Source organism: Podarcis liolepis, assembly GCF_965112155.1.
Source record: "Podarcis liolepis genome assembly, chromosome: 3".
NCBI lineage: Eukaryota > Metazoa > Chordata > Lepidosauria > Squamata > Lacertidae > Podarcis > Podarcis liolepis.
The window spans coordinates 78,514,610-78,537,879 of record NC_139557.1 but is presented as its reverse complement, the minus strand read 5'-3'; the positions used below and the strand labels follow the sequence as shown (position 1 = coordinate 78,537,879).

General features: G+C 46.8%; 2 protein-coding genes across 6 annotated transcripts in view; one reads left to right on the top strand and one right to left on the bottom strand.

Annotated features, from left to right (window-relative positions):
• Positions 1-4,230, top strand: part of HEATR1 (HEAT repeat containing 1) — a 36,576-nt gene extending 32,346 nt beyond the window's left edge. Inside the window, exons 42-45 of the mRNA XM_083497023.1 lie at positions 872-1,032; positions 2,434-2,592; positions 3,292-3,400; positions 3,996-4,230. Coding sequence (XP_083353149.1) covers positions 872-1,032; positions 2,434-2,592; positions 3,292-3,400; positions 3,996-4,084 — 518 coding nt within the window. The 3' untranslated portion in view covers positions 4,085-4,230. The remainder of the gene's footprint in view (positions 1-871; positions 1,033-2,433; positions 2,593-3,291; positions 3,401-3,995) is intronic.
• Positions 4,147-22,704, bottom strand: LGALS8 (galectin 8). Of its 5 annotated transcripts, none has more exons than XM_083496941.1 (10): positions 22,584-22,704; positions 20,576-20,702; positions 18,985-19,073; positions 11,081-11,291; positions 9,334-9,453; positions 8,046-8,102; positions 7,937-7,966; positions 7,082-7,170; positions 6,501-6,666; positions 4,147-5,611 (listed from the first exon to the last, which is right to left on the bottom strand). In XM_083496941.1, exons 2-10 carry the CDS (start codon positions 20,615-20,617, stop codon positions 5,462-5,464), a joined length of 954 nt encoding a protein of 317 aa, XP_083353067.1. In that variant the 5' UTR covers positions 20,618-20,702; positions 22,584-22,704; the 3' UTR covers positions 4,147-5,461. The 5 variants fall into 5 exon arrangements, with proteins under 5 accessions (XP_083353067.1, XP_083353069.1, XP_083353068.1 ...); XM_083496943.1 differs by having other exon boundaries at positions 7,937-7,963; XM_083496942.1 differs by having other exon boundaries at positions 20,576-20,696; positions 22,584-22,703.
• Between the last annotated feature and the right edge of the window lie 566 nt (positions 22,705-23,270).

Below are 23,270 nucleotides of genomic sequence, written 5' to 3'. Positions count from 1 at the left end.
ATGCAGTAAATAAAATACCGCTCATTTTAATTCGTTTTTGTATTTCTCGCTTCTTCTTTTTGCTGCGCTCACACTCAGTAGTTTTTTTGCAAGTTGAAAACCAGGATTTCTCAGCCTGGAAAGTCAAAATTATTGAAGCAGAATACATCACAGGAATTACAAAAGCTATGCAAATGTTAGATGATCTGCCTTGTATTTCGCAGTGCCACTTCTACTATTTTAAACACCTTGTCGTAATTTTCATATATATCACTGGAATGAAACTCACAAGATATTGCCAAATGGTCTAGAAAGATATTACTGAGGACTCGGATCTGTAGGGATGGATAGGAAGCTGTGGAGAATTGAAATAATATTCCTTTCCTGGCCATTCCCCAACCTACTGAGTCTTGAGGAGACCTTGCTCTCTAAAGCCAGCCTTAAGCACTAGAAACGTGCACATTTTCGAAAGTAATGCTTATGCTCAAAAGGAAGAGAAGACCACATCTGCTTTGAGCAAAGGCAGAAAGAACTAGAAGAGAGAAAGCACATTTAAATCCTATCTACCTGCCGTGGTTGAATCAGAGGATACAGTCCCTCTAAGTAGATGTCTCCTGTCCCATGGCAACCTGAGAAGTGTGCTTTTTCTAAGTTACTGTTGTAATTTCCAGGAACTTGATGCACTGGATAATATACTAGAAGCTAACCACAACACTGGCACGCTGTATCACGCACTGTGGGTCACAATATTCTTGCCATAACGAGTCATCAGCTAATGTCATGTGATGTTCTCCTAATGTGGCTTGTGCAAATTGTAGCCCCTGCAAGCGTTACTTTGGTGGTTAAGCAATGCCAATGGTGCCTCATTTCGATCACTTGTTATTTTTTGCAGATGCAGAGGAAGCTTTCTTTGACTCTGAGAACAACACTGAAAAGAGCTGTTTATTGCTACAGTTCATCCTTGATTGTCTCCACAAAATCTTCCTCTTTGATTCCCATCATTTTGTGAGCAAAGAGAGAGCAGAAACATTGATGATGCCTTTGGTCAATCAGGTATTGATAAACGTATTTTCACTTAACTGTTGGGCTTAACTGTTGGGCACTGCAGACATTTTTGTTGGGTACCTTTAAATGTCTTCCCTTTTATACATCATACACTTCATTATTGTTCAACTAACAGACGTATGGACATGAAGGAGGGGGGGTGACCTTGGCTGCTTCATAATTTTCCATTGTTGTCAAAGCACTATACCAAGTTTAAGCCATGCCCATAGCACCCATCACAGGAATTTGCCGGTCAGTAATCACAGAGGGACGTGGATGGCTCTGTGGGTTAAACCACAGAGCCTAGGACTTGCCGATCAGAAGGTCAGCGGTTTGAATCCCTGCGACGGGGTGAGCTCCCGTTGCTTGGTCCCTGCTCCTGCCCACCTAGCAGTTCGAAGCACCTCAAAGTGCAAGTAGGTAAATAGGTACCGCTCCGACGGGAAGGTAAACGGCGTTTCTTTGCACTGCTCTGGTTCACCAGAAGTGGCTTAGTCATGCTGGCCACATGACATGGAAGCTGTACACTGGCTCCCTCGGCCAATAAATCGAGATGAGCGCCGCAACCCCAGAGTCAGTCACGACTGGACCTAATGGTCAGGGGTCCCTTTACCTTTACCTAATCACACAGTTCAGAGATGGCATTAATTCTTTATTATCAAAAACACAACCTCCACAGACTTGGTTGTGTCATGCCTAATGAGCAGAGCAACTCATTCCCGGTAGTCTTCCTCCATGAAGATAAGTTGCTGAGACTGAAAGTCCCCACCTCCTCACCAGAGCTTTCCCTAAGCAATCAGAGACTGTGCCTGCGTGTAGCCAAACTTTTCTGCACCCTTTTCATGCCTCCTCTGGTTCTGGTTACAGCAGCGGTCTGTGCCTCTTCACCAACTGGACTCATCTATGCCTCTTAGCCTCCCGCATCCCACTCTCCCACTTCAGCTTCTGCCTCCAATTCGGGACTTCTCTCTGCCACAAACTCCCAGCTCACTAAGCCATTACCCCTTCAGTTTCTGACACCTCCTCTTCCCAGTCCTCTCCCTCTGTCCACTCATTGTTGTCCAACCACCACTCCCCCCCCCCCCCGGCTCTGGTGGTTGTCCAACCACCACACCCCCCTCTTCCCTTGGGGGTTCCCCAGCTGGTTCCTCCCACCATTCCTCTGCGTTCAACCAATCCATGACAGCGTTCTTGCTTAGTCCCATTTTTTTCTTCCTATTAAATGCAGCCAGGGGTGGTGCATTAGTGGACACAGATTTCAAGGAAGAGGTGTCAAAGGATTCTAGAAACTGTAGGTGACTGGCAAGGAATCTAGGGAAGCTAGCTATCACAATATTGTAACTGTCTGAAACAAAAAAGGAAATAAATTATTTCACTTTCATGTGCATGTGATTTGTTTTCTCCAAATAGCTGGAAAATATGCTTGGGGGAGAAGAGAGGTTCCAGGAGAGAGTGACAGCTCACTTGATCCCGTGCATAGCTCAGTTTGCAGTTGCAATGGCAGATGACTCTCTGTGGAAGCCACTGAACTATCAGATTTTGCTGAAGATGAGGCATGCATCACCCAAGGTATGTGGCGGAGTTGGGTCATAAAATACCATATTTTTCACTACCTAATTTTTGGAGGAGGAAAACAAGAAAAAAAATATTCTGAATCTCAGAAGCCAGAACAGCAAGAGGGATCGCTGTGCAGTGAAAGCAGCAATCCCTCTTGCTGTTCTGGCTTCTGGGATAGCTGTGCAGCCTGCATTCGCTCCATAAGATGCACACACATTTCCCCTTACTTTTTAGGAAGGAAAAAGTGAGTCTTATAGAGCAAAAAATACGGTAATATTGCATTTAAGTCACCCTGATGTGACTAAGGTGGCAGATAACTGTCAGTGGTATACAACTGTTATATAACCTGATTTCGGACAGTTCCCTGCTTGCACTGCAGCGCCATGCAACAGTTTACACAGTCTGTAGATGCCTTTCATGTGGCAAGACTTAAGGGCATGTAGAGGGAAGTATTGCTACTGCAAACTGCTTTCTGCTGCTTCTTGCACAACCATTAAGATACAGCTTTGTAGGTTTAACTTGAACTGCCAGTGGGACACATTTAGTAAAACATGTTACTAAAGTAAGGAAGCAGACTGGTGGATGATAACTTCAGCAAAGCTGTGATTCTGAATTTGTGCACAGAAACTTGTTATGCTTAGCATTTCCTCTTGAGAAGTTTGGTATTCAAATGTCCCACTGTGATACTACTGGCTGCTCTTTTTCCTTTAGGTTCGATTTGCTGCCTTGTTAACTTTGCTAGAACTTGCACAAAAAATAAGAGAGAACTACATGGTGCTACTTCCCGAGTCTATTCCTTTCTTGGCAGAGCTTATGGAAGGTAACGTAGCATATATTATTGTTACTGTGAGAATTTCTACTTGGGAGTCTACTTTAAATGAAGCCGTTGCTGCACTTTTCACACCCTTCCTCAGTAGGGTTCAGGATAGTCCATATGCCCTAATAGAAAATGCTCGAGTCTTTTGCACATTGAGGTTCCACAAGCACTTCCACAGTTGCTTGTGCCGTGACTTGGTGGCCTGTTTTCCTTCACCTCACTAATGCTAGGAATAAATGAACCACAATCCCTGGCTTAGCATTCGTCAACTTGTGCATATCTAACTTGCCAAGCGCATGAAGTTTTCATTGTGTAACTGGCCAGCTGCAGTTGCATAAATTAAACACACCCTTAACAGGCTTCCAGAACCTCTTTCATTGGGGAGGGAAGTTAATGGCTCCCAGTTCCCATCTGCCCCAACCAACATGGCCAATGGTCAGGAATGATAGAAGTAGCAGTCCAACAGCACTTGGGAGGGCCAGAGATAGCTGCTCACTCCTGTTTTAATGTTTCATAGTGGATGAAACTACTGAGTTCCTTTTTGCCAGTGACTTCATAGTTACCATGTTGTTGTTTGTCTGTCCCCCCTCCTCCCCAGATGAATGTGAAGAAGTGGAACACCAGTGCCAGAAGACAATTCAGCAGCTTGAGGTCATTCTTGGAGAACCATTGCAGAGTTACTTCTAAGACTATCCATGGTCTCTTTCTTTTCATCATTCTCAATAATATTTAAACATAAGCGGTGAACATTTTTTTAATGTTAAACAAGAATTTTAATTGTATACATTTTTTTCCACTCTGAATTGTGATATTAAAAAACACTCATTTATAAACGGTTGGGACACTTGGCATTTATCCTTTCTCTGGCTTGCGTAAACTGGATGCGTTCTTCACATTAGGAAAGTGTGAGGTAAAAACACATCACCCAACTTTGTGCCTGAAGCAAAAACTCTTCTGTATCACATCCTACTGCTGACAGGCAGCTGTGACAGCTGATACTTCATCTAAATTCTGCAGTAAATCTAGCTCTTGCCTCAATGAGGCAAACTAACACTGTCCTGGCCTAGCTGTTTAAATAAAATCTTCTGCCAACTTGGTGGAGCTGAAGAGGAAACTTCACTCACTACTTGGATTTATCTCTGTGTCGTAATCTCTGCTGGTGGAATTGTTAAATAAAAGGTTTCAGGTAGACCAGGGAAGGGGCACCCATGGGCCTCCACTTGCTTGACTATACCTCCTCATTCCTATTGGCCATGATGCCTTGAGATGAAGTCCAACAACAGCTGGGAGGGCCACAGTTTCCCAGCAGGTCATTATAGTTCATTTTTTTAAAAAGATAAAGAATGTTGGAAGTCATTGTATCTAATTTTCTCTACATAGCTTCACAGAAGTAAAATTTTAATTCTGCGCCCTTCAGAGCTATTCAGCTGAGAGAGAGAAAATGAACCCTTTGTCTCTAATCCCTAGCCCTAAACCCCAAACACTTATCTGGTACAACAAAATAGGAACTTCTCTATTTTAGTCATGTTTTTGTGAAGAAAGACACCTCTAACAATTGAGACTACTAATGGTGCCCTCCATGAGAATATGTATTTTCCAGTACAGTGCAACCAGTTGAGAGTATATACTGGTTATAATTTCTAGAAATGTTCTAAAAGCATGAGAAAGGTAAGAACATAAGAGTTCTTTTGAATCTGCTGTACCTTCCATTACCAGCAGCAGACTTAGCTTAACAATATAGTCTTCAAATTCACTAGTTGAATTTAACATACACAATTTTAGTAACAGCAGCTGGCAACTATTTATAACTTAATATTACACTGTGACTCAACAGTGTGTTTATTCTGCAAGCTATGGTTAGTTTTTAGATATTATGTCAGTTGATTTCCATGGACAAATACAGAAAGGTTTTTGTAAGCAACCTGCATCCAGTATATATGCATTTTTTGCTGCGGTAGATGGATCAAGTTTAATGCTGCTCAGTGTCCTCAAGATTAGAGGAAGGGATTCAAGGAGACCTTTCTAAAATCACTTTGAGAGTAACACACAAGTAGTGCATCACGGTTACCAGCTCCTCACATCCAGCAGTCGAAGGTCCCCACGGATTTCCAGGATGCTGATCTTTCCAAGTTGCTTGAACCGGTGTTTGTACTCTATGGCATGCACACCGTTGATCGCAACGTTGTACTGATGGGCCTTGCAGAGTATTATCAACTGAAAGTTAAAGACATTTGACATCCTTAGTTAAATTAAAACCATTCAAAGTTATGGGGTGCGTAAGATAGGAGCATCTGCAAGGGGAAGGCTACAACCTACCCAACAACTAAGGATGGCCATGTTTGAGGAATCATTTACAAGGTAGGACAGTTCGCAACCGTAATATTCAAATAGTTTCGGAACATGTTTAGAAATAGAAACTTTTAAGGCTATAGGATGCTGTGTGCTGAAGCTACAACCTCTCCTTGTGCTGCACCTGTGAGCTACCTAGCAGCCTTGCAGGCAAGAGGAAGGGAATATGCGACAAAGGTCCTATCTACCACACTGCTTTAACTGCTGTGACGTAAACAGCTGTTTGTGCTGTATTAAGTTGATGCATAGACCGAGGCTGGCAGAAATCGGTGGTGAGAGTCTAGTCATCCCATCATAGGTCAGTCCTTACAAAAATATTCCATGATCCAGGCAAAGGAGGTATAGATTCCAAAACATCACCATTCTTGCCTGAGCCACTGGGCATAGTGTATTTCTACTTAAATCATCCTGCGACGTCAAACATGTTCCTGCCATCTATGATAATCAGCTACCAAATTCTGCATGTACATGGTACATGCTCCAGAGAAATAAATATGGCAGAAAGTACTCATAACTGTCTAGAACTGTTGGGATTCCAGCTCCCGTCAGCCGCCACCAACAGGATGGTCACTGATGATGGGAGTTTAAATCCAAAAACATTTCAGAGGGCCAGTGTTTAGTCTCTGTGGGAGAACTAATGTTACACCATATTCTCCTCTACCCAGTCCAACACTATTTTTTCATCCCCTGCAAACATCTGCATTGCACATATTGCAGCAGATCACTACTGGTCTGTATTTGTTTAATTAGTTACCTCAAAGTACATTCCTGGAGCGAAAGGAAAATGAGGGATCTGCTTTTCTTCTTCTCCCCAGCTGCCTTCCAGGTAGGAATTTCTCACAAAAGCTTTATCTCTTATTCGGGGATTCAGATGCAGAGCAATGTCATCTGAGTCACTGGCTTTAAGGTTAATGGCAAAGCTGCGAAAAAAATAGTCATGTTAAACTACTGCAGCATCGCTATCATACTGGACAGTGGTGGGAATTGCTGAAAGAAGTCAGAAAGTACCACTATTATGGTTTACAACAATCTGATAACAAAGGTTCTGATTAGAACTTGCAATTTTTGTTTATGACTTTTATTTACACCCACAACAAAAACATTTTCAAAAGCAAAATAAATCAGAAATACAGTGAAAGGGTTCCAAGGCGGTTGCTATGTTTTATCCAGAGCATGTAGGTTTCTGATTCTTAATACTTCCGAGAAGAACTTAGTCATGATACTTTGGATTATGCGATTAATTTATTCTAAATACACACAAAGAAAGAGACTAAAAACAGCAGCAAGTTAAAACAGCCTAAGAAAAATGACAAATGCCACTCTGATTTTACTAACCTATTTGCTTTTTCATTAATTTCTCCTTTTACGACAATTGTTCGCCCAGGCTCAAGAGGAGAATGAAGTCGTGCAATGTAAGGAACTACCTGAAAATGTAACCATGCTTAGAATTAGTATTCCAAAATTAATGGACTGAAATGTTTCTCTCGAAACATGAATCCTGTGATCAGTTAGTTTTTACACCTGCCTCACTGTTCATTCCATTTTTGGATGACAAGCAAACATAAAACAGGTACGGAAATCATTTGGACTTCCCCTCTTTATTTTGACAATACATTTATCCTTTTACTAATTCCTCAGCTTTCCCTCTCATTACCTGTTATATACTGCTTAGTCTACAAAACCCTCCAAGTGGTTTACACCAAACCTTACGTTCACTGGTGTTTTTAATGAGGTACTCTCCTACAAGATTTATTCAAACTTTAAGTGGCAATCACAGTTCCATCAGGTGCAACTGTAGCTCCCACAGTAAACATGGGAAGAGGAATGTAGAGTGGGAAATTGCAGCCAAACAGTGCTTCCCGTCACAGTGAGAAAGACACACATATTGCATTTTACTGCAGGAAATCAACTGGGGTAGCCATGGAAAAACACAGTTGCATAACATGGCTTGAAGAATAAGGATAAATTTATCAAGTGTACACTCTCTCATTAATACCCTAGCAAATAGTGAAGGGATGAAGAGACAAGACTTTACCTTACAAAAATTATTTCAAAATGAATGACCACAAGCAAGAATGATGCTACACAATTCTGCATCAAGGAGTCATGTGAAAAAGCTCATCTGTGCCCACTCCCTAATAACACTTGCATTGTGTTTCAAATGTGGTTTACATGCCAACTGATACTTACAAACTGTGACGCATCAGGGACTTCTTCCTGCTGGAAAGAGAAAGAGAGACTTTGCTATAACCTAAGAAGAACAAAGCTGTGAACCTAGCCAGATAAGAAGAATACCTACATTTCCTGCGTTTGTCTTTGTTGCCCCTAGCAAGGATGGCTGAGAGCCTTGCAAAGACTGCAGAGAAAAGACAGGTTGAGAGATCAACACTCACAGGTCACAGAAAACTCACATAATGAACTGCCATCTCTGAATATCTTTCTAACTGTGAATGTTTCATCAGCAAGCTGTTGAAGAAGGGATGGTTTTCCATTGCTTTAAAACCAGGGTGGGAACCTGCGACCCTCTAGAAGTTGTTGGATTAAACCTCCTACATCCCTGACCACCAGCCATGCTGGCTGGGGCTGATGGGAGCTGGAGTTCAGCAATATCTAGATCAGGCAGAGGCAAACTCGGCCCTTCAGATGTTTTTTCAGACTACAACTCCCATCATCCCTGACCACTGGTCCTGTTAGCTAGGGATGATGGGAGTTGTAGTCCCAAAACATCTGGAGGGCCGAGTTTGCCTATGCCTGATCTAGAGGGTCACAGATTTCCCACCCCTGCTTTATTAAGATGGTCCTCAAACACATTAGCAAGGCAGTGATGATCCAGCAAGGGCAGATCGCACAACTTCTTCTATAGGAGGTCACCACAGAGGCACAAAGTCAAATGAGGTAGACTGACTAATGCATTGCAAAGATATCTGCCACTTCAGTGATACACCAATTTGTGTGGAGAGAATGTGGAATCACTTCCTTAAAAGCAAAACAGGCTCTTCATTATTTCTGTACTCTCCATAGACAATATGAGGACATCATGCCAACACATTAGGCCCCAAACTGTTCATGTTAGTAGTTATATAAATACTGTGCTCAGGGTACAATATTTCTCACTGCCCAAGTCACTGGGCAATTCTTCTGTCAAAAATCACACACTGCTGCTGAAGGCAATATTTTCTCCCCTTCCTAGCTGGGAGTGAAGCACACCATCAGATCTATTCTGACCTATCCATAGCTGCTCTTTACGTGTTCCACCGCAGCATGAAACTGTAAGCAGCAGAAAAATGTCTGTAATATAGACCGGCAATGTGGAGCCACTTTGATGCAGTGGTAGAGTATTGGAGTGAATTTGGGGAGACTCATGTTCAGATGCACACTTGGCCATGAAGCTCACCAAATGACATTAGGCCAATCACTAGCTTTCAACCCAACCTACTTAACAGAGTTGTGACGGGGGAAAATGGGGGTGGGAAATAAATAATATATATCACCTTGGAGGAAGGATAAGATAAGCTTAATACTATCTATCTATTTATCTATCTATGCATGCACCCCTAAATAAGTTGCTGCGTTATTTAATAACTTACCGCATTTGACACAAATCCTATCATATTGACTTGCACATTTCCATATATTCCAATTGTATCTATTTTTTCAAGGTTAAGCCTATGCTTGTAGATCAACAAGTGCTTTCCATTTACAGATACCTAGGAAAAAATAGAAACAAAAACACACAGCTATTTCACACAGTTGTGATGAAAATATGCTATCATCCAAACTTTATAGTTATTCATGCAAATGCATCTTAGTTTAAGTTCTTTTGGCATGCAACTGGCTTCCAACAAAGATGTTGGCAGTTTCTCATTTTCACATTTCTGAAAACAAATAAGGCGCCTAGATGCAATTTTCCACAATATTCTCTTATTCAACTGCCTCAAAATGGTTGGTCTGCATGCTCTGGAAGCCTGGCATGTAAGTTATTGAGCTGTCAGCAGTGAGTCCCAAGGACAACACAAACCCAAAAGCTGGAAGGACAATCTGTCTTCTAAAATTGTGCCCGCACACAACTAGTATCTTTCCATATACTAATTGCACAAGGTGGAAGCGCAATAAATCAGCACTGTATCCCCCAGGTTTTGAGCTTCGTGTCCTGATTTTGTCATGGAATGACATCTATCTTACTGCAGCTCTGCAAAGGTCTGCTGTTATTTTCAGCTAACGAAAATTGTCCATTTCTCTTTTTGGCTGCTTCCTTTGCTATTGGCACTTTTCTCTTTCTTTGTAATCCCCACCCGAGCTTGAGAATATCACCACTGCACCCATTCACCCAAACAGCTTATGAATTACAACTGCCAGCAAAAGCTAAAACCCTGGTTACTTCACAAAACTCAGACACTACAGACACTTTATCATCTTCACATTTTCTCCCTCCCTTTTGGTAGTATACCACATCCAATTTATCAGGCAGATGTATGGGCGCCACTGCAGCATTGTTAATGTTAACAAAAAACCCTGATCATGCAGTTTTTAAGAGAAGGAATTATGCGTTCATGAAAAATGGGTGAACAATTTCTTCAATACTGCCTTTAAAATAAAAAAGGGACAGGTATGCTGGTAAGAAGACAGCTAATGGCAAATTGTGAGAATATGAGACACATTGTGAGCAGAAATATTTGTCGTTAGTTGCATTCAGCTCCAAATATAGTTTTTTGATGCCTGAATACAATCTTAATAGCAAGTGTTGGTTCATTAACCATTGCTGCCTCCCACTTCTTGTCTCTCTGGTTTACTGGAACCTATGCACTACTATTAAACCAGTAGTTTTCTACATGTAAGACGGGAAAGAGTAGATCCTTGCAGGAAATGGAAAACCTCTTCCTCCTAGCTGCATGCTTCTTAGACCAACAGGTAAGAGTGCCATCCTGACCTATTCTGTACCATGCAACTAGTCTGCATGGCTTACCCCTTGTCAAGAAACAGTGATACCACCCTCTTTTTCTATCATGTTTTACAACTCTATAATTCACCATGACAGTATGTTTTAGTCACATCAACACAACTTCATCTAGAAGCAAAACAAAAACAAAAATTAAACTGCAATGGCTATAAAGAGCAGTGATCCACAAAAACTCAAGTTGTTTGAAATGGAACAATTCAGGCAAAATTAAGCACTTCTTAAGTTCTACTAATTTCAGTGGGAGAATTAAGCTCTTAAATCCTGTTGAAACCAGTGTGACGTCAATGCCTGATTTTGGCTGGATTGCACCCTCTGTGCTTTTGGGTATGACAGATTGGCTAAGTAAGTAAGTAAGTAATCAGCTTCTAATAACTCACCTGGAATTTATCATGCAGAACCATAAAAACAATCTCAAATGGCTTTCCTTTTCCAAAAGGCATTGCGTGAGTTATCTCTTCCCAGCCCCATCTTTCATTCTGTAGGGTATTGCAAACGATGCAACCAGATTTTTTGAAGCGGGGGTTGAAATGAAAGGCTACATCAGCCCGAGGCTTTGTGCTACTGCCACACTGGAAGTCTATCTGGAACCTAGCAGTAAATTGAAACACATCGGTCAATTCAACCCTCCCATAAGCAACATGCAACAACTATCTATGGCAGGAGAGGTCAACTGCATAATTGCTACCTGTGAGAATAGGATGCTTGCTCTATATTCCATGTCTGCTATATGAATCCAGAAAATTGCGCTGGATAATAGGAGCACCAAACTCTTAGTTTGGCTCATGCTCATGGCAACAGTCACATTGGCAGAGGGCTTAGCCATAGCTTGGTTACTGGACTCACAGCTGAAGATACCAAACTACTCTCAGCAAGATGAGACCACAAGCATCAGTTCCACTTTTCAACTTCTGATACTAAAGATGGTGTATGAAACACAGAAAGGCTCTTCGTAGTCTATATATGTCCATGTCATAGATGTAATGAAAGCCACTATTACTATTATTTTTTAAGTGGGTATGTTCATGGCTATGGCACAGGTCACTAGCAATTACAGTGGTACCTCTAGATACGAACAGGATCCATTCCGGAGCCCCGTTCGCATCTAGAATTAAACGTAGCTAGTGATGGTGCGTCTGCGCACGTCGCTTTTCGCCGCTTCTGCGCATGCGCGTGGTGTCATTTTGAGCGTCTGCGCATGCGCAAGCGGCGAAACCCAGAAGTAACGCACTCCGTTACTTCCAGGTTGCCAAGGAGCGCAACTTGAACACACTCAACTCGAAGCGTATTCAACCCGAGGTATGACTGTACCAGAAATACTCCCCCCATCCCCCCCAAAATCTAGTGAACATTTTAAAACATTATTTAATATACGCATATGTCAGGGGTTTAGGAGCAGAGGCACGGGCAAGGGAGGAAACAGAGAGCGAAGGGGAGGAGGCAGAAGAAAAGATGAGTGATGACGACGACCCGAGATCTCCTAGTCTTTCCAGTGAATCAGAGGATTCACAGAAAGGAGCACCAGTGGCCAGGGCAAGGGGGGAGTCTAGGGGGGCACCCCAGGAAGATAGAGCCAGAGGGGACTCAGGGGGGAGCAGCTGGAAATCGGGACCAGCGTCACCGCCAGGAAGCAGGGAAGAGGAAGGGAGCCAGGGGGGAAGCGCTGGCAGCTCACCACAGGAGGGAGGGCATGAGTCAGGAGTGGCCACACCTCCATCGGGGAGCGAAGAAACGGTTAAGAGGAAAGTGGAAGGTTGGGCGCGCGCGCCAAGTTCAAATGCAGAGGAAGGCGGCGCAGTAAGCAGCCCCGAAAGGGAACCAGGTCCTAAAGCCCGGCGCAAGGAGGCAGGAGGGTCCGGGTCAGCGTCAGAAGAATCCCGGAAGGAAGAAGCCCCGGGGGGTAGAGGGACCCAGAGGAGGACAGTCAGGCGGAAAAGGTGGAGCAAGGCTAGGATATTAAGTTGGTGCACACGGGGCGGAGACTCAGACGGAGCTTCGCCGACCTAGCTACTAGACGTAGAGTTGCGCGCAGCAGCGTGAGAATGGAAACTGTAATTCAATAAAGACTTTTACTTAATGATCGCTGGCTAGCGTGATCCTCTGTGAGCTAGGATCTTCAAGCAGCTCTGACAGTAAGCTCCGTCTCCCTCTTGTGGGCATCTACAGCCTCGAGGAGGGGAGAGAAACAGGTGCCTACTAGCGAGCTCACGAACGGCAGACGACATGACGGCTGAGCAGCAGATAGAGGAACTCAGAAACGCAGTGGCACAACTGAACGCCGAGGCTCTCGCATCCAGGAAGAGAGAGGAGGAGGCAGCTGCCGCCTGCAGGGATCTCCAGGTCAGGTTAGACGTGCTGACAAAGCAGACACCCCGGCAGGAGGGAATTGGGTTGGCGAGACGGACAGGCGGGCTGGTCTCTCACTTCGATGGGAACCTGCAACAGTATCCCAACTTTAGAGCCGACGTACTGTGCGCACTGCAACTGCTGCATAAAGACTTTAGAGATGAACAAGAGAGAGTGGGGTTCATCATGTCCCATTTGCATGGGGATGCGAAAGCATGGCTACGCAATTTATGGAGAGATAAGGATCCGGCGCTCCAGAATGCAGATGCCTTTATTAAAGCGATGGATGGGTGTTTTTTATCAAGTATTGACGTGGATCTTGCACGGAAGGAGGTGCATGGGCTGAGACAAGGGAGGGCCAGCGTCAGGCAGTATCATGCCCGCTTTTTCGCCTTGGTCAGTGCCCTGGAATGGGACAGAGATTCGGCTCCTGTAAGAGACCTCTTTTGGGAGGGGCTGCACAACTCGATTAAAGATGAGATCGCGAGGGGGGAGAGACCCCGAACCACCCAGGAGGTCGTTCAGAGGGCACTGGCAGTGGGGGTGAGGCTGGAAGGACGTCCGTGGAGCAGGGACGAAGGGCGTGGAGGGCGCGAACCAGCCGGGGGCCCCTCCTTCCTTCCCAGAGAAGCAGCGCGGGCGCAATCCACGCCTCCGCCAGGAGGAGGAGCCGAACCTATGGAGGTTGGAGGTGCAAGGGCTCAGTCAGCAACCAGAGCCCTAGCACCGGCAGCAGTGAAAGCGAAGCCTCCTAGAGGGAACAGGAAGTGTTACGTCTGTGAGGAGCCAGGGCATATGGCAAAAGAGTGTCCCCAGAGGCCCCACAAGCTCACTGCAGCCTCAGCAATGGTGACTGCAGCAACGCAGCAAGGAGGACCACAGCAGGGAAACGACGCTGTCTGGCTGGAGGAAGAGGCACTGGGGCCCAGCCAGACGTGTTAGTGACGCAGTCCCCAGAGATTTTACAGCCCGTGAACCCCCTCCCGCCCAAACCAGTAGTGAGGCTCACAGCATCTCTCCAGATGCCCAATGGAATCACCATGGACGTGCCAATCACCATTGACTCAGGCAGCAATGCGGACTTTATAGGGCAGGACTTTGTCGACAGGCACGCTGTGCAGTTGCTGCCGGCCACACTGCCCCTGCAGGTTGTCACGGTGGATGGCAGGGAGCTGCTCGGGGGGCAAGTGGTGAAGCAGACGCCACCAATGGTGATGCGACTTGGGAATCACAGAGAAATCATCAGCTTCAACGTCACTCAACTATCTGACACGCCCATTGTATTGGGCATGAGTTGGCTGGACAAGCACAGCCCAACGATGGCTTGGTACCAGAGGCAGCTGACCTTCGGCTCTTCCTTTTGTGCTGAACACTGCATCGTGCCCAGGCAGGAAGGAGAGGAAGAGGAGTCACAGCTGTTGCTAGGCACGCTGCAAGCGATTCCCCACAAGTACGCTGAATTTTTGGAAGTTTTCTGCGAGAAGGAGGCAGACAGGCTACCCCCTCACAGACCATATGACTGCAAAATTGACCTGCTGCCGGGGGCGGCGCTGCCTAAAGGGAAACTGTATTCCATGTCAGAGGACGAACTGCAAGAACTCAAGGAGTTCATTGATCATAATTTGCAGCACGGCTTCATCCGGGAGTCCAGGGCAGTGGGGGGCAGTCCCGTATTCTTTGTTAAGAAGCGGGACACGCCCCAAAAGAGACTCGTAGTGGATTACAGGATTTTGAACAGTGTGACTAGGCCATCGGACTTCCCCATGCCCCGAATTGACGACCTCCTCGCAAAGGTACGGAAGGGCAGAGTGTTCACCAAGTTGGACCTGCGGGGGGCGTACAACCTCATTCGCATGCGGGAGGGTGATGAGTGGAAGACAGCCATGTTCACGCCACTGGGGACCTACGAATATAGAGTTATGCCTTTTGGATTGCAAAATGGCTCCCACGTTTTTCAAGCGTTTATGCATCACGTGTTGGCGGGACTTCTCTACAAGACGTGCGTCTGTTTCTTAGATGACATCCTGATCTTTTCGGAGTCGCAGCAGGAGCATGACAAACACGTCAAGGAAGTGCTGAGCAGGCTAAAGCAACATAGGCTCTACGCCAAGCTGGAGAAGTGCCAATTTGACGTGCCGGAGGTGGATTTTCTGGGCTACAAGCTGTCTGACAAGGGGCTCGCCATGGACAGCGCCAAGGTTCGAGCGGTGTTGGATTGGAAGAGCCCGCGCAACCGGAAGGAGGTCCAACGGTTTGTCGGCTTTGCGAACTTCTATCGCAAGTTTATCAAGGGCTTCGCGATGCAGACGGCGGCCATCACTGACACGCTTAGCTCCAAAAAAAAGAAGTTCATTTGGACAGAGCAGGCGGAGCAGTCCTTTCAGGCACTCAAGCGTCTCTTCGCGTCGGAAGAGCAGCTGCTTCATGTCAACCCCAGCAAGCCGATGAGGGTGGAGACAGACGCCTCGGACAGAGCCGTGGGGGCGGTCCTGCTGCAGAAAGACCCGCAGGGGGTGTGGCGACCGGGAGCGTTTTACTCCAGGAAGCTCAGCAAGTCCGAGCAGAACTACACCATATGGGACAGGGAGTTGCTGGCCATTCACGCAGCGTTCAAGGCGTGGAGGCACTTTCTGATCGGCGCCAAGCACACGGTGCAGGTTTGCACGGACCACAAGAATCTAGAGCACTGGCGCACGGCACAGTTCCTGAACCAGAGGCAGATACGTTGGGCTGAGTTCTTTGCGAACTTCGACTTCCGAATAGAGTATGTCCCGGGGGACACCAACATCATGGCAGACGCTCTCTCCCGTAAGCCACAGTATCTGGAGGACGCAACACCAGCGGCCGCCATGCACATCTTCGCACCAACAGTGTGGGCGTGCGCCGCGGCGACCGTGGACCTAGAGGCGGTGCGACGAGCGTTGCAGGGGGACTCCTTCGCACAAGCAAAGATGGCAGAGGTGCAAAGGGGCAAGGCAGCGGCCGACGGTTTCCAGCTAAGAGATGGATTGCTCATCCGTAAAGGGGCCATCTACGTGCCGGGAGACGAACTTCGAGCCAAGGTGCTGCAGCAGCTGCACGACGCGCCCACGGCCGGGCACTTTGGCAAGGAGAAGACGGTGGAATTAGTAGCCAGGGATTTCTGGTGGCCTGGAATGAGAGGGGAGGTCGCAGACTACGTGGCGAGGTGTGACACCTGCCAGAGGGCCAAACCAGTGCACAAACCGCCGGCCGGACTGTTGGAACCGCTGCAAACTCCGGTCGAACCTTGGGAAAGGGTGGCCCTGGACTTTGTCACGGATCTGCCCAGCTCAAGGGGCAAGACGGCAGTGCTGGTGGTGGTGGACCTGTTTTCCAAGATGGCGCATTTCATTCCGTGTGCTAAGGTGGCCACGGCGGAGCAAACCGCCAAACTGTTCATAGACCACGTGTTCAAGGTTCACGGTCTGCCACGGTCTATTCTGTCCGACCGGGGGCGGCAGTTCATCTCGAATTTCTGGCAGAAGCTGATGGGCTTCCTGAACGTCAAGATCAACCTGGCGTCGGCGAGACACCCGCAGACCAACGGGCAAGCGGAACGGGTCAATGCCATCATGCAGCAGTACCTGAGATGTTATGCAAATCAACAGCCTGCGACGTGGGTGGATTACCTGCCGCTTGCCGAGTTCGCCTACAACAACACGAAGCACGTGTCCACGGGGGTCACGCCGTTCTTCGCCAACAACGGGAGGCACCCCAGAACCTTCCCGGGACTGGAAAGAATGGGGGAGGGGGAGCCGCAGACAGCAGATGCGTTCGCGTCGGAGCTGCAGGAAGTCCACGATCAGCTGAGGCGCCACCTGGAGCTGGCCAAGCACGCATACAAGGTACAAGCAGACAAGCACAGAAGGGTTGGAGAAGAGCTCCACGTGGGAGACTGGGTTTGGTTAGCAGCCCACGCAGTGCCGGCCAGGTCGTTGGCCAAGAAGAAACTAGGGCATAAACAACTGGGGCCCTACCAAGTCGAAGAGCAGGTCAACCCGGTAGCTTTCAGACTGGCACTTCCGGAGGGTTCCAGAATGCATCCGGTATTCCACAGATCGGTGCTCACTCCCTACAAGGCACCGCACAGGTTCCAGGAACCCGGAACGGCGCCGAGTCCGGCCAGAGACAGAACAGGGCACGCGGGAGTGGCACAGAAGGAGCGCATCAACGAAGTCACGGAGATTTTGGACTCCAGATGGGGGGAAGAGGGGGTAGAATACTTTCTCGCCAAGGAGGGCACCCCGGCCAGTGCGAACAGCTGGGTGCCGGGCTACGCCTTAGACGAACCTCTGCTCAAAGACGAGTTTCATGCCCTCTTCCCACATAGACCTATGCCAGCAGACTTTTTCGACGACTGGCTTTTCACGCCCACGCTTTCGGCCAGCACGTTCCGGGGGTTCGACTCGGACGAGGAACCGACACGAGACGTCCGTTCCCCGGAGGGGTCACCCTCGGGATCTGCCTCAGAACCCTCGTATTGGTGGGACGATAGGCCAGAGGAGCAGTTCCGCAGAAAGTGGCTGGAATGCTCAGGACGAGCAACGCCGCCAGGAGGAAGTGAGGGAGAGACGGACATGGACATTTTCGGGGACGACCCTGGTTTCGAGCACGGCGGCACAGAGATGGAAGCGGAGGTGACCGTCGTCGACGAGAGCAGGGAGGAAGACCCGGGAGAGTTCAGATGGAGGCCCGCCACGGGAAGCGACCGATATCCGACGTTCGTCCCTTTGCAACAGCAGCCCCCAGCTCCAGCACCGGAAGGAGGGGAGGGGGGAATGGGGGGCTTCGAGGGGGGGATGGATGTCAGGGGTTTAGGAGCAGAGGCACGGGCAAGGGAGGAAACAGAGAGCGAAGGGGAGGAGGCAGAAGAAAAGATGAGTGATGACGACGACCCGAGATCTCCTAGTCTTTCCAGTGAATCAGAGGATTCACAGAAAGGAGCACCAGTGGCCAGGGCAAGGGGGGAGTCTAGGGGGGCACCCCAGGAAGATAGAGCCAGAGGGGACTCAGGGGGGAGCAGCTGGAAATCGGGACCAGCGTCACCGCCAGGAAGCAGGGAAGAGGAAGGGAGCCAGGGGGGAAGCGCTGGCAGCTCACCACAGGAGGGAGGGCATGAGTCAGGAGTGGCCACACCTCCATCGGGGAGCGAAGAAACGGTTAAGAGGAAAGTGGAAGGTTGGGCGCGCGCGCCAAGTTCAAATGCAGAGGAAGGCAGCGCAGTAAGCAGCCCCGAAAGGGAACCAGGTCCTAAAGCCCGGCGCAAGGAGGCAGGAGGGTCCGGGTCAGCGTCAGAAGAATCCCGGAAGGAAGAAGCCCCGGGGGGTAGAGGGACCCAGAGGAGGACAGTCAGGCGGAAAAGGTGGAGCAAGGCTAGGATATTAAGTTGGTGCACACGGGGCGGAGACTCAGACGGAGCTTCGCCGACCTAGCTACTAGACGTAGAGTTGCGCGCAGCAGCGTGAGAATGGAAACTGTAATTCAATAAAGACTTTTACTTAATGATCGCTGGCTAGCGTGATCCTCTGTGAGCTAGGATCTTCAAGCAGCTCTGACAGCATACATTTCAGTCATTGCATAAGCCAGACTTCTTGCATATTCACTTTATCATGACCTTCATTTAATGTTCAGATCTTAGGAGCAGAAGCCAATTACTTTCCCAAGCCGTGCATTATTTGAAATTATTTCTGGGGAGTAATTTCACAACACTATCGCTTCCACCAGAAAACCTATGATGCGGAAGCAGCAAGAGCTTTCAGCAATTTGTAACACTTCTCAAAAGCTTTAATTTCATACAGATTTGATGCAACCATTTCAATATGTGAGGGAACGTGTTCTGCTGTCATCTCTTTGTGTGCTTGTCTTCAACCATCACCTACCAGAGGACTATTTCTAAATATCTTATTTGAACACTTACCTTTCTGCACCTTCTGGGACGGACCCACGTATGACCACAAGCTCTCCAGGCAAAAGACCCCCAATAATAGTCCCAGCATATGGAATACTCTAGAAAAAGAAGAGGGAAATGGAATTATTATGCTTCAGGCTTGAGAAGAATAAAAATGAAATTTATACATAGTTTATTTACATTATTAACCTTTCCTGTATTTCACTAACTAGGACTCAACAAAAGCAAGTTTTGAACAGTTTTTATTTGGAGGGGGGGGACGGGGGTCAAAATTAGCAAGATCTACTAGTTTTGCCAGCCGGGACCCGGGTGGCGCTGTGGGTAAAAACCTCAGCGCCTAGGACTTGCCGATCGCATGGTCGGCGGTTCGAATCCCCACGGCGGGGTGCGCTCCCGTTGCTCAGTCCCAGCGCCTGCCAACCTAGCAGTTCGAAAGCACCCCTGGGTGCAAGTAGATAAATAGGGACCGCTTACTAGCGGGAAGGTAAACGGCGTTTCCGTGTGCTGCTCTTGCTCGCCAGAGCAGCTTCGTCACGCTGGCCACGTGACCCGGAAGTGTCTGCAGACAGCGCTGGCTCCCGGCCTCTAGAGATGAGCGCACAACCCTAGAGTCTGTCAAGACTGGCCCGTACGGGCAGGGGTACCTTTACCTTTACCTTTACTAGTTTTGCCAATTCAGAGAAACTCTTTGCTGGGACACAGTCTAAGGCGGCTGGCATACTTATTTATTTGAACTGACCGGTGTAAAACAAGAAATCACTTCTAGGAACTGGTGGGTGCATTATCCATATACAACAGGGGTGGCCAACTCCCAAGAGTCTGTGATCTGCTCACAGAATTAAAAACTGGCAGTGATCTACCCCCTTTTTGGGAGTTCAGCTACAACTTGTTGAGCTTTTTTTAGGTAGGAAGAAAGCACAGATTTTTGTGAATTCAAGCCTAAATTCTAGGGAGAAAGAGTTTACTTGCTGAGTAATCCCCGTCTTCCGTTCTGCAGATCATGTAACAATGGAGGGCGGGACCGGATTCTATTTTACCAACACTAAGGAAAGGGAAGGGACCTAGCGATTGACCAAGATCTACCAAGACCTCCCAGGGATCTACCAATAGATCACAATCGACCTGTTGGACATCTCTGATATACAACATGGGCTTGGGACCTAGAGCAGTCCCAGGACAAAGAGGTGCCATCAAATTAATTTGGACTAGATTCCTAATCCTCACCTATGTGCCTTTATTCTCCAAAAAGATAGATGTACACACAGAGCTCCGAGAACTACTTGTCCACACTCCTCCAGCTGCTTCTCTCAGGCTGCAAGCTTAAATACTAGGAAGTAACTTTGAACCCATGGGGCTTCCTTCTAATTAAACTCACTGCTTTCAGACTTCCCCCACACCCTGGCCATTAGCTTCTCCTCTCAGCCCACAATCACATGGGACACTATACTTCTGCCAGCCCTTCTTTCTCTTCATCCACTTTGTCTTTGGCCTAATTCTCTAAATTTTTGCTTCACTTTTACTGTAAAACAAGCTTTCTTTAAGGTGAAATGACAAAATCTACAGGCGTCAAAAGGAATGATGATGAACAGGAGATTGTTACCGGGTTCTGGACTGTCTTTTGAAAATTGTCCAGGGACATCATTTTTCCGTCCTCTAATCGAAGGAAGTCTTCAGGCTCTGTAGAACCCACTGTGTGGGTCTTGAATGGCAATAAACAGCTCCTGAAACTAAAACCATAGAGCTTTGGTATAACTGAACACAAGTTAAGAGAAAAATGGGTGCAAAAAGAATATTTTTGGAGATAGCATTTCATAATTGGAGCACCATAACAGAAAAGGCCCTGTACTCTCTTGAACATGGGAGGTACGAGGATAAGGTCTCAGCTGTCAATCTCAGTATATGCACAGGTTATAGGGTAGTAGGCCATCCTTCAGAGGCCTGAAATGCCCAGTAACCAGGGGTATCTTATTGATCCAGCACAAGGATTCAGATGTGTTCAGGAGAAATCCCATGCCCATTTAAATCAACAAGCTTCCGAATGGCTACCATGGTCAACTGTCTAAATAGAGGAATGACCAACATTCCATTGTGTACGTATATTGCACAATGTCCTATGTGCACCATATTACCCTTTTATATATGTTCCTTGAGTACAATATAGTACAGTGGTACCTCGGGTTACATATGCTTCAGGTTACATACGCTTCAGGTTACACACTCCGCTAACCCAGAAATAGTGCTTCAGGTTAAGAACTTTGCTTCAGGATGAGAACAGAAATCGTGCTCCAGTGGCGCAGCAGCAGCAGGAGGCCCCATTAGCTAAAGTGGTGCTTCAGGTCAAGAACGGTTTCAGGTTAAGTTTGGACCTCCAGAACGAATTAAGCACTTAACCCAAGGTACCACTGTACTTTTCATACTTTGGGTCTTTCTGATGTCTATATAGGGACCATAACTGAAGTCTGTACTCTCCCTAATGGCCATTTCACACATTACATAGATACTGTTTGGCTATGAAACAGCGAAGCAGTATATATCATTCCAGTGGAAACTGCAGAAGCCGTTTTAGGAAGTAATGGTAGGAAGTAACATATCACAAGGCATGCACATCATTCTCAGGGAAAGAAGATGAAAGGTCAAAGTCCAACTCGCGAATATTGAGAAGGGGAGTTCAGGGCAGAGCCATTCCAACCTTTAGCGGGGCAAGTGAGGTGCGCTAATCATCCTTTGCTAATTGCAGCCTCCAGTTGTGGGTGTCTTTGGCTACATAGTTTATAGTACAACAAGCTGCATCCAATAATAGCTTCCTGACAAGTATGCCTGTATGATGCACATTTGCAAATCCTTATTTATCTTATTCACACCATCAGTTTTAAGCAAACACTTTGAAATGCAGAGGTAGCCGAAACACAAATATATCTTTATTGTACTTCTGCATCTTTTCTGGAAGAGGATTACCAGGACGGCAAAACATAATGTAGCTCAAGTCATGGATGAGCAGTCTAATACTGTACTGTATCTTGTTACCAGCAAAAGTTCTCCTTTAGCTTGAACAGATCAAATCAGCACAGTTACACAGAAAAACATTTATTCAGAATTAGGCTTCACTGAAATCAATAGCTGTAATGAGGATACTAAAATAGTGTAAAGTCAACCATCCAATGGCAGAAATGCTACCACAGCATTTATGAGTGGCTTTTGAATTGCACCCTATCAACTCTATCCTGAATGTCCTCGGAAGAAAGTTCAACATATTTCAATGGAGCTTTTATCAACAAATGTATATTTAAGATCTAGAAGCTTCAGATAAAACAACAGGGTTTCAGCTTGAGAAATATATTGGAGAGTAACTGCAAAAGTAATGTGTAAATGAACTCCTTAGAAGTAAAAAGTAAATAAATTGCAGCACTTCCTAGAGACACGGATTTAACTTTTGCTGGATTTTAGGTACGCTTTTAAGGCACACACTCAAGTTTTAGAAACATACAAAAATCTCCCACCAAAAAATATAATATCTCGTTTCCACAACACTACGCGCAGCTCTATAATGTTTGGAGGGAATACTCTCAGTTTCCTCACTTTACTTGGGATTATGTGCATCTTCCTCTTACCTTTATAAACCCGTATCCATCGGAAGCGCCCGGCTCTTGATGTTGTTCACGCCATTGAAACTCCTCGCACTGTTTAAAATGGTTCCTCGGGATTCTTCTATTTCCTGGATCACATACACCAGCATAATGACGTCAGCCACTTAGCTCCTCCTCCCCTTAAAGGACCATCGTCTCATTAAACTTCGGGGGGGGGGCAGTGGGCTTCTCTGTTTTGACCCGGAGTGGTCGAATGATTAGAGAGGGTCTTTAACTAAATCCCCAAGACTCCCGACTCTCACCCGCTTTTAGCCAATCGTGTCATCCCTTATATTCAGGCATGGCCAAACTTGGCCCTCCAGCTGTTTTATAATCTTCTACTACGACTAGTTATAGGGACTGTTAGAAAAGTGTGGCTGCACCTCTCCGCCTTCCCCAAATCCCCCCCCCCCCCGACAGCAATTCCAGCACGGTTGATTTCCTTCAGTTGACTACCATCAGGCTAATATTTGTGTATTATTGACTTTGTTTTCATGCCTGTCTGTGTCGTATTAATGACGGTGCGACGGGAGAAGGGGGAGGGTGGAACACGCCCTAAACTGCATCTACTAGATTTCAGTTCTTGGAGAAAAAATATTATAACTTCTTATATGACTGTATTTTCATCCCATTCAAGCTCCTGTTCCGTTTTAATGGGATTATGCAGGAAAA

What these genes read in the sequence shown, in the direction of transcription:
- LGALS8 (XM_083496941.1), bottom strand. Translation starts at nt 20,617, where the DNA reads ATGATGTCCCTGGACAATTTTCAAAAGACAGTCCAGAACCCG. An exon ending in TAGGATTTGTGTCAAATGCG is followed by an intron (nt 8,103 to 9,333) that starts GTAAGTTATTAA and finishes TTTTCTCTGCAG; the next exon opens with TCTTTGCAAGGCTCTCAGCC. An exon ending in ATTAATGAAAAAGCAAATAG is followed by an intron (nt 6,667 to 7,081) that starts GTTAGTAAAATC and finishes TTTTTTTCGCAG; the next exon opens with CTTTGCCATTAACCTTAAAG.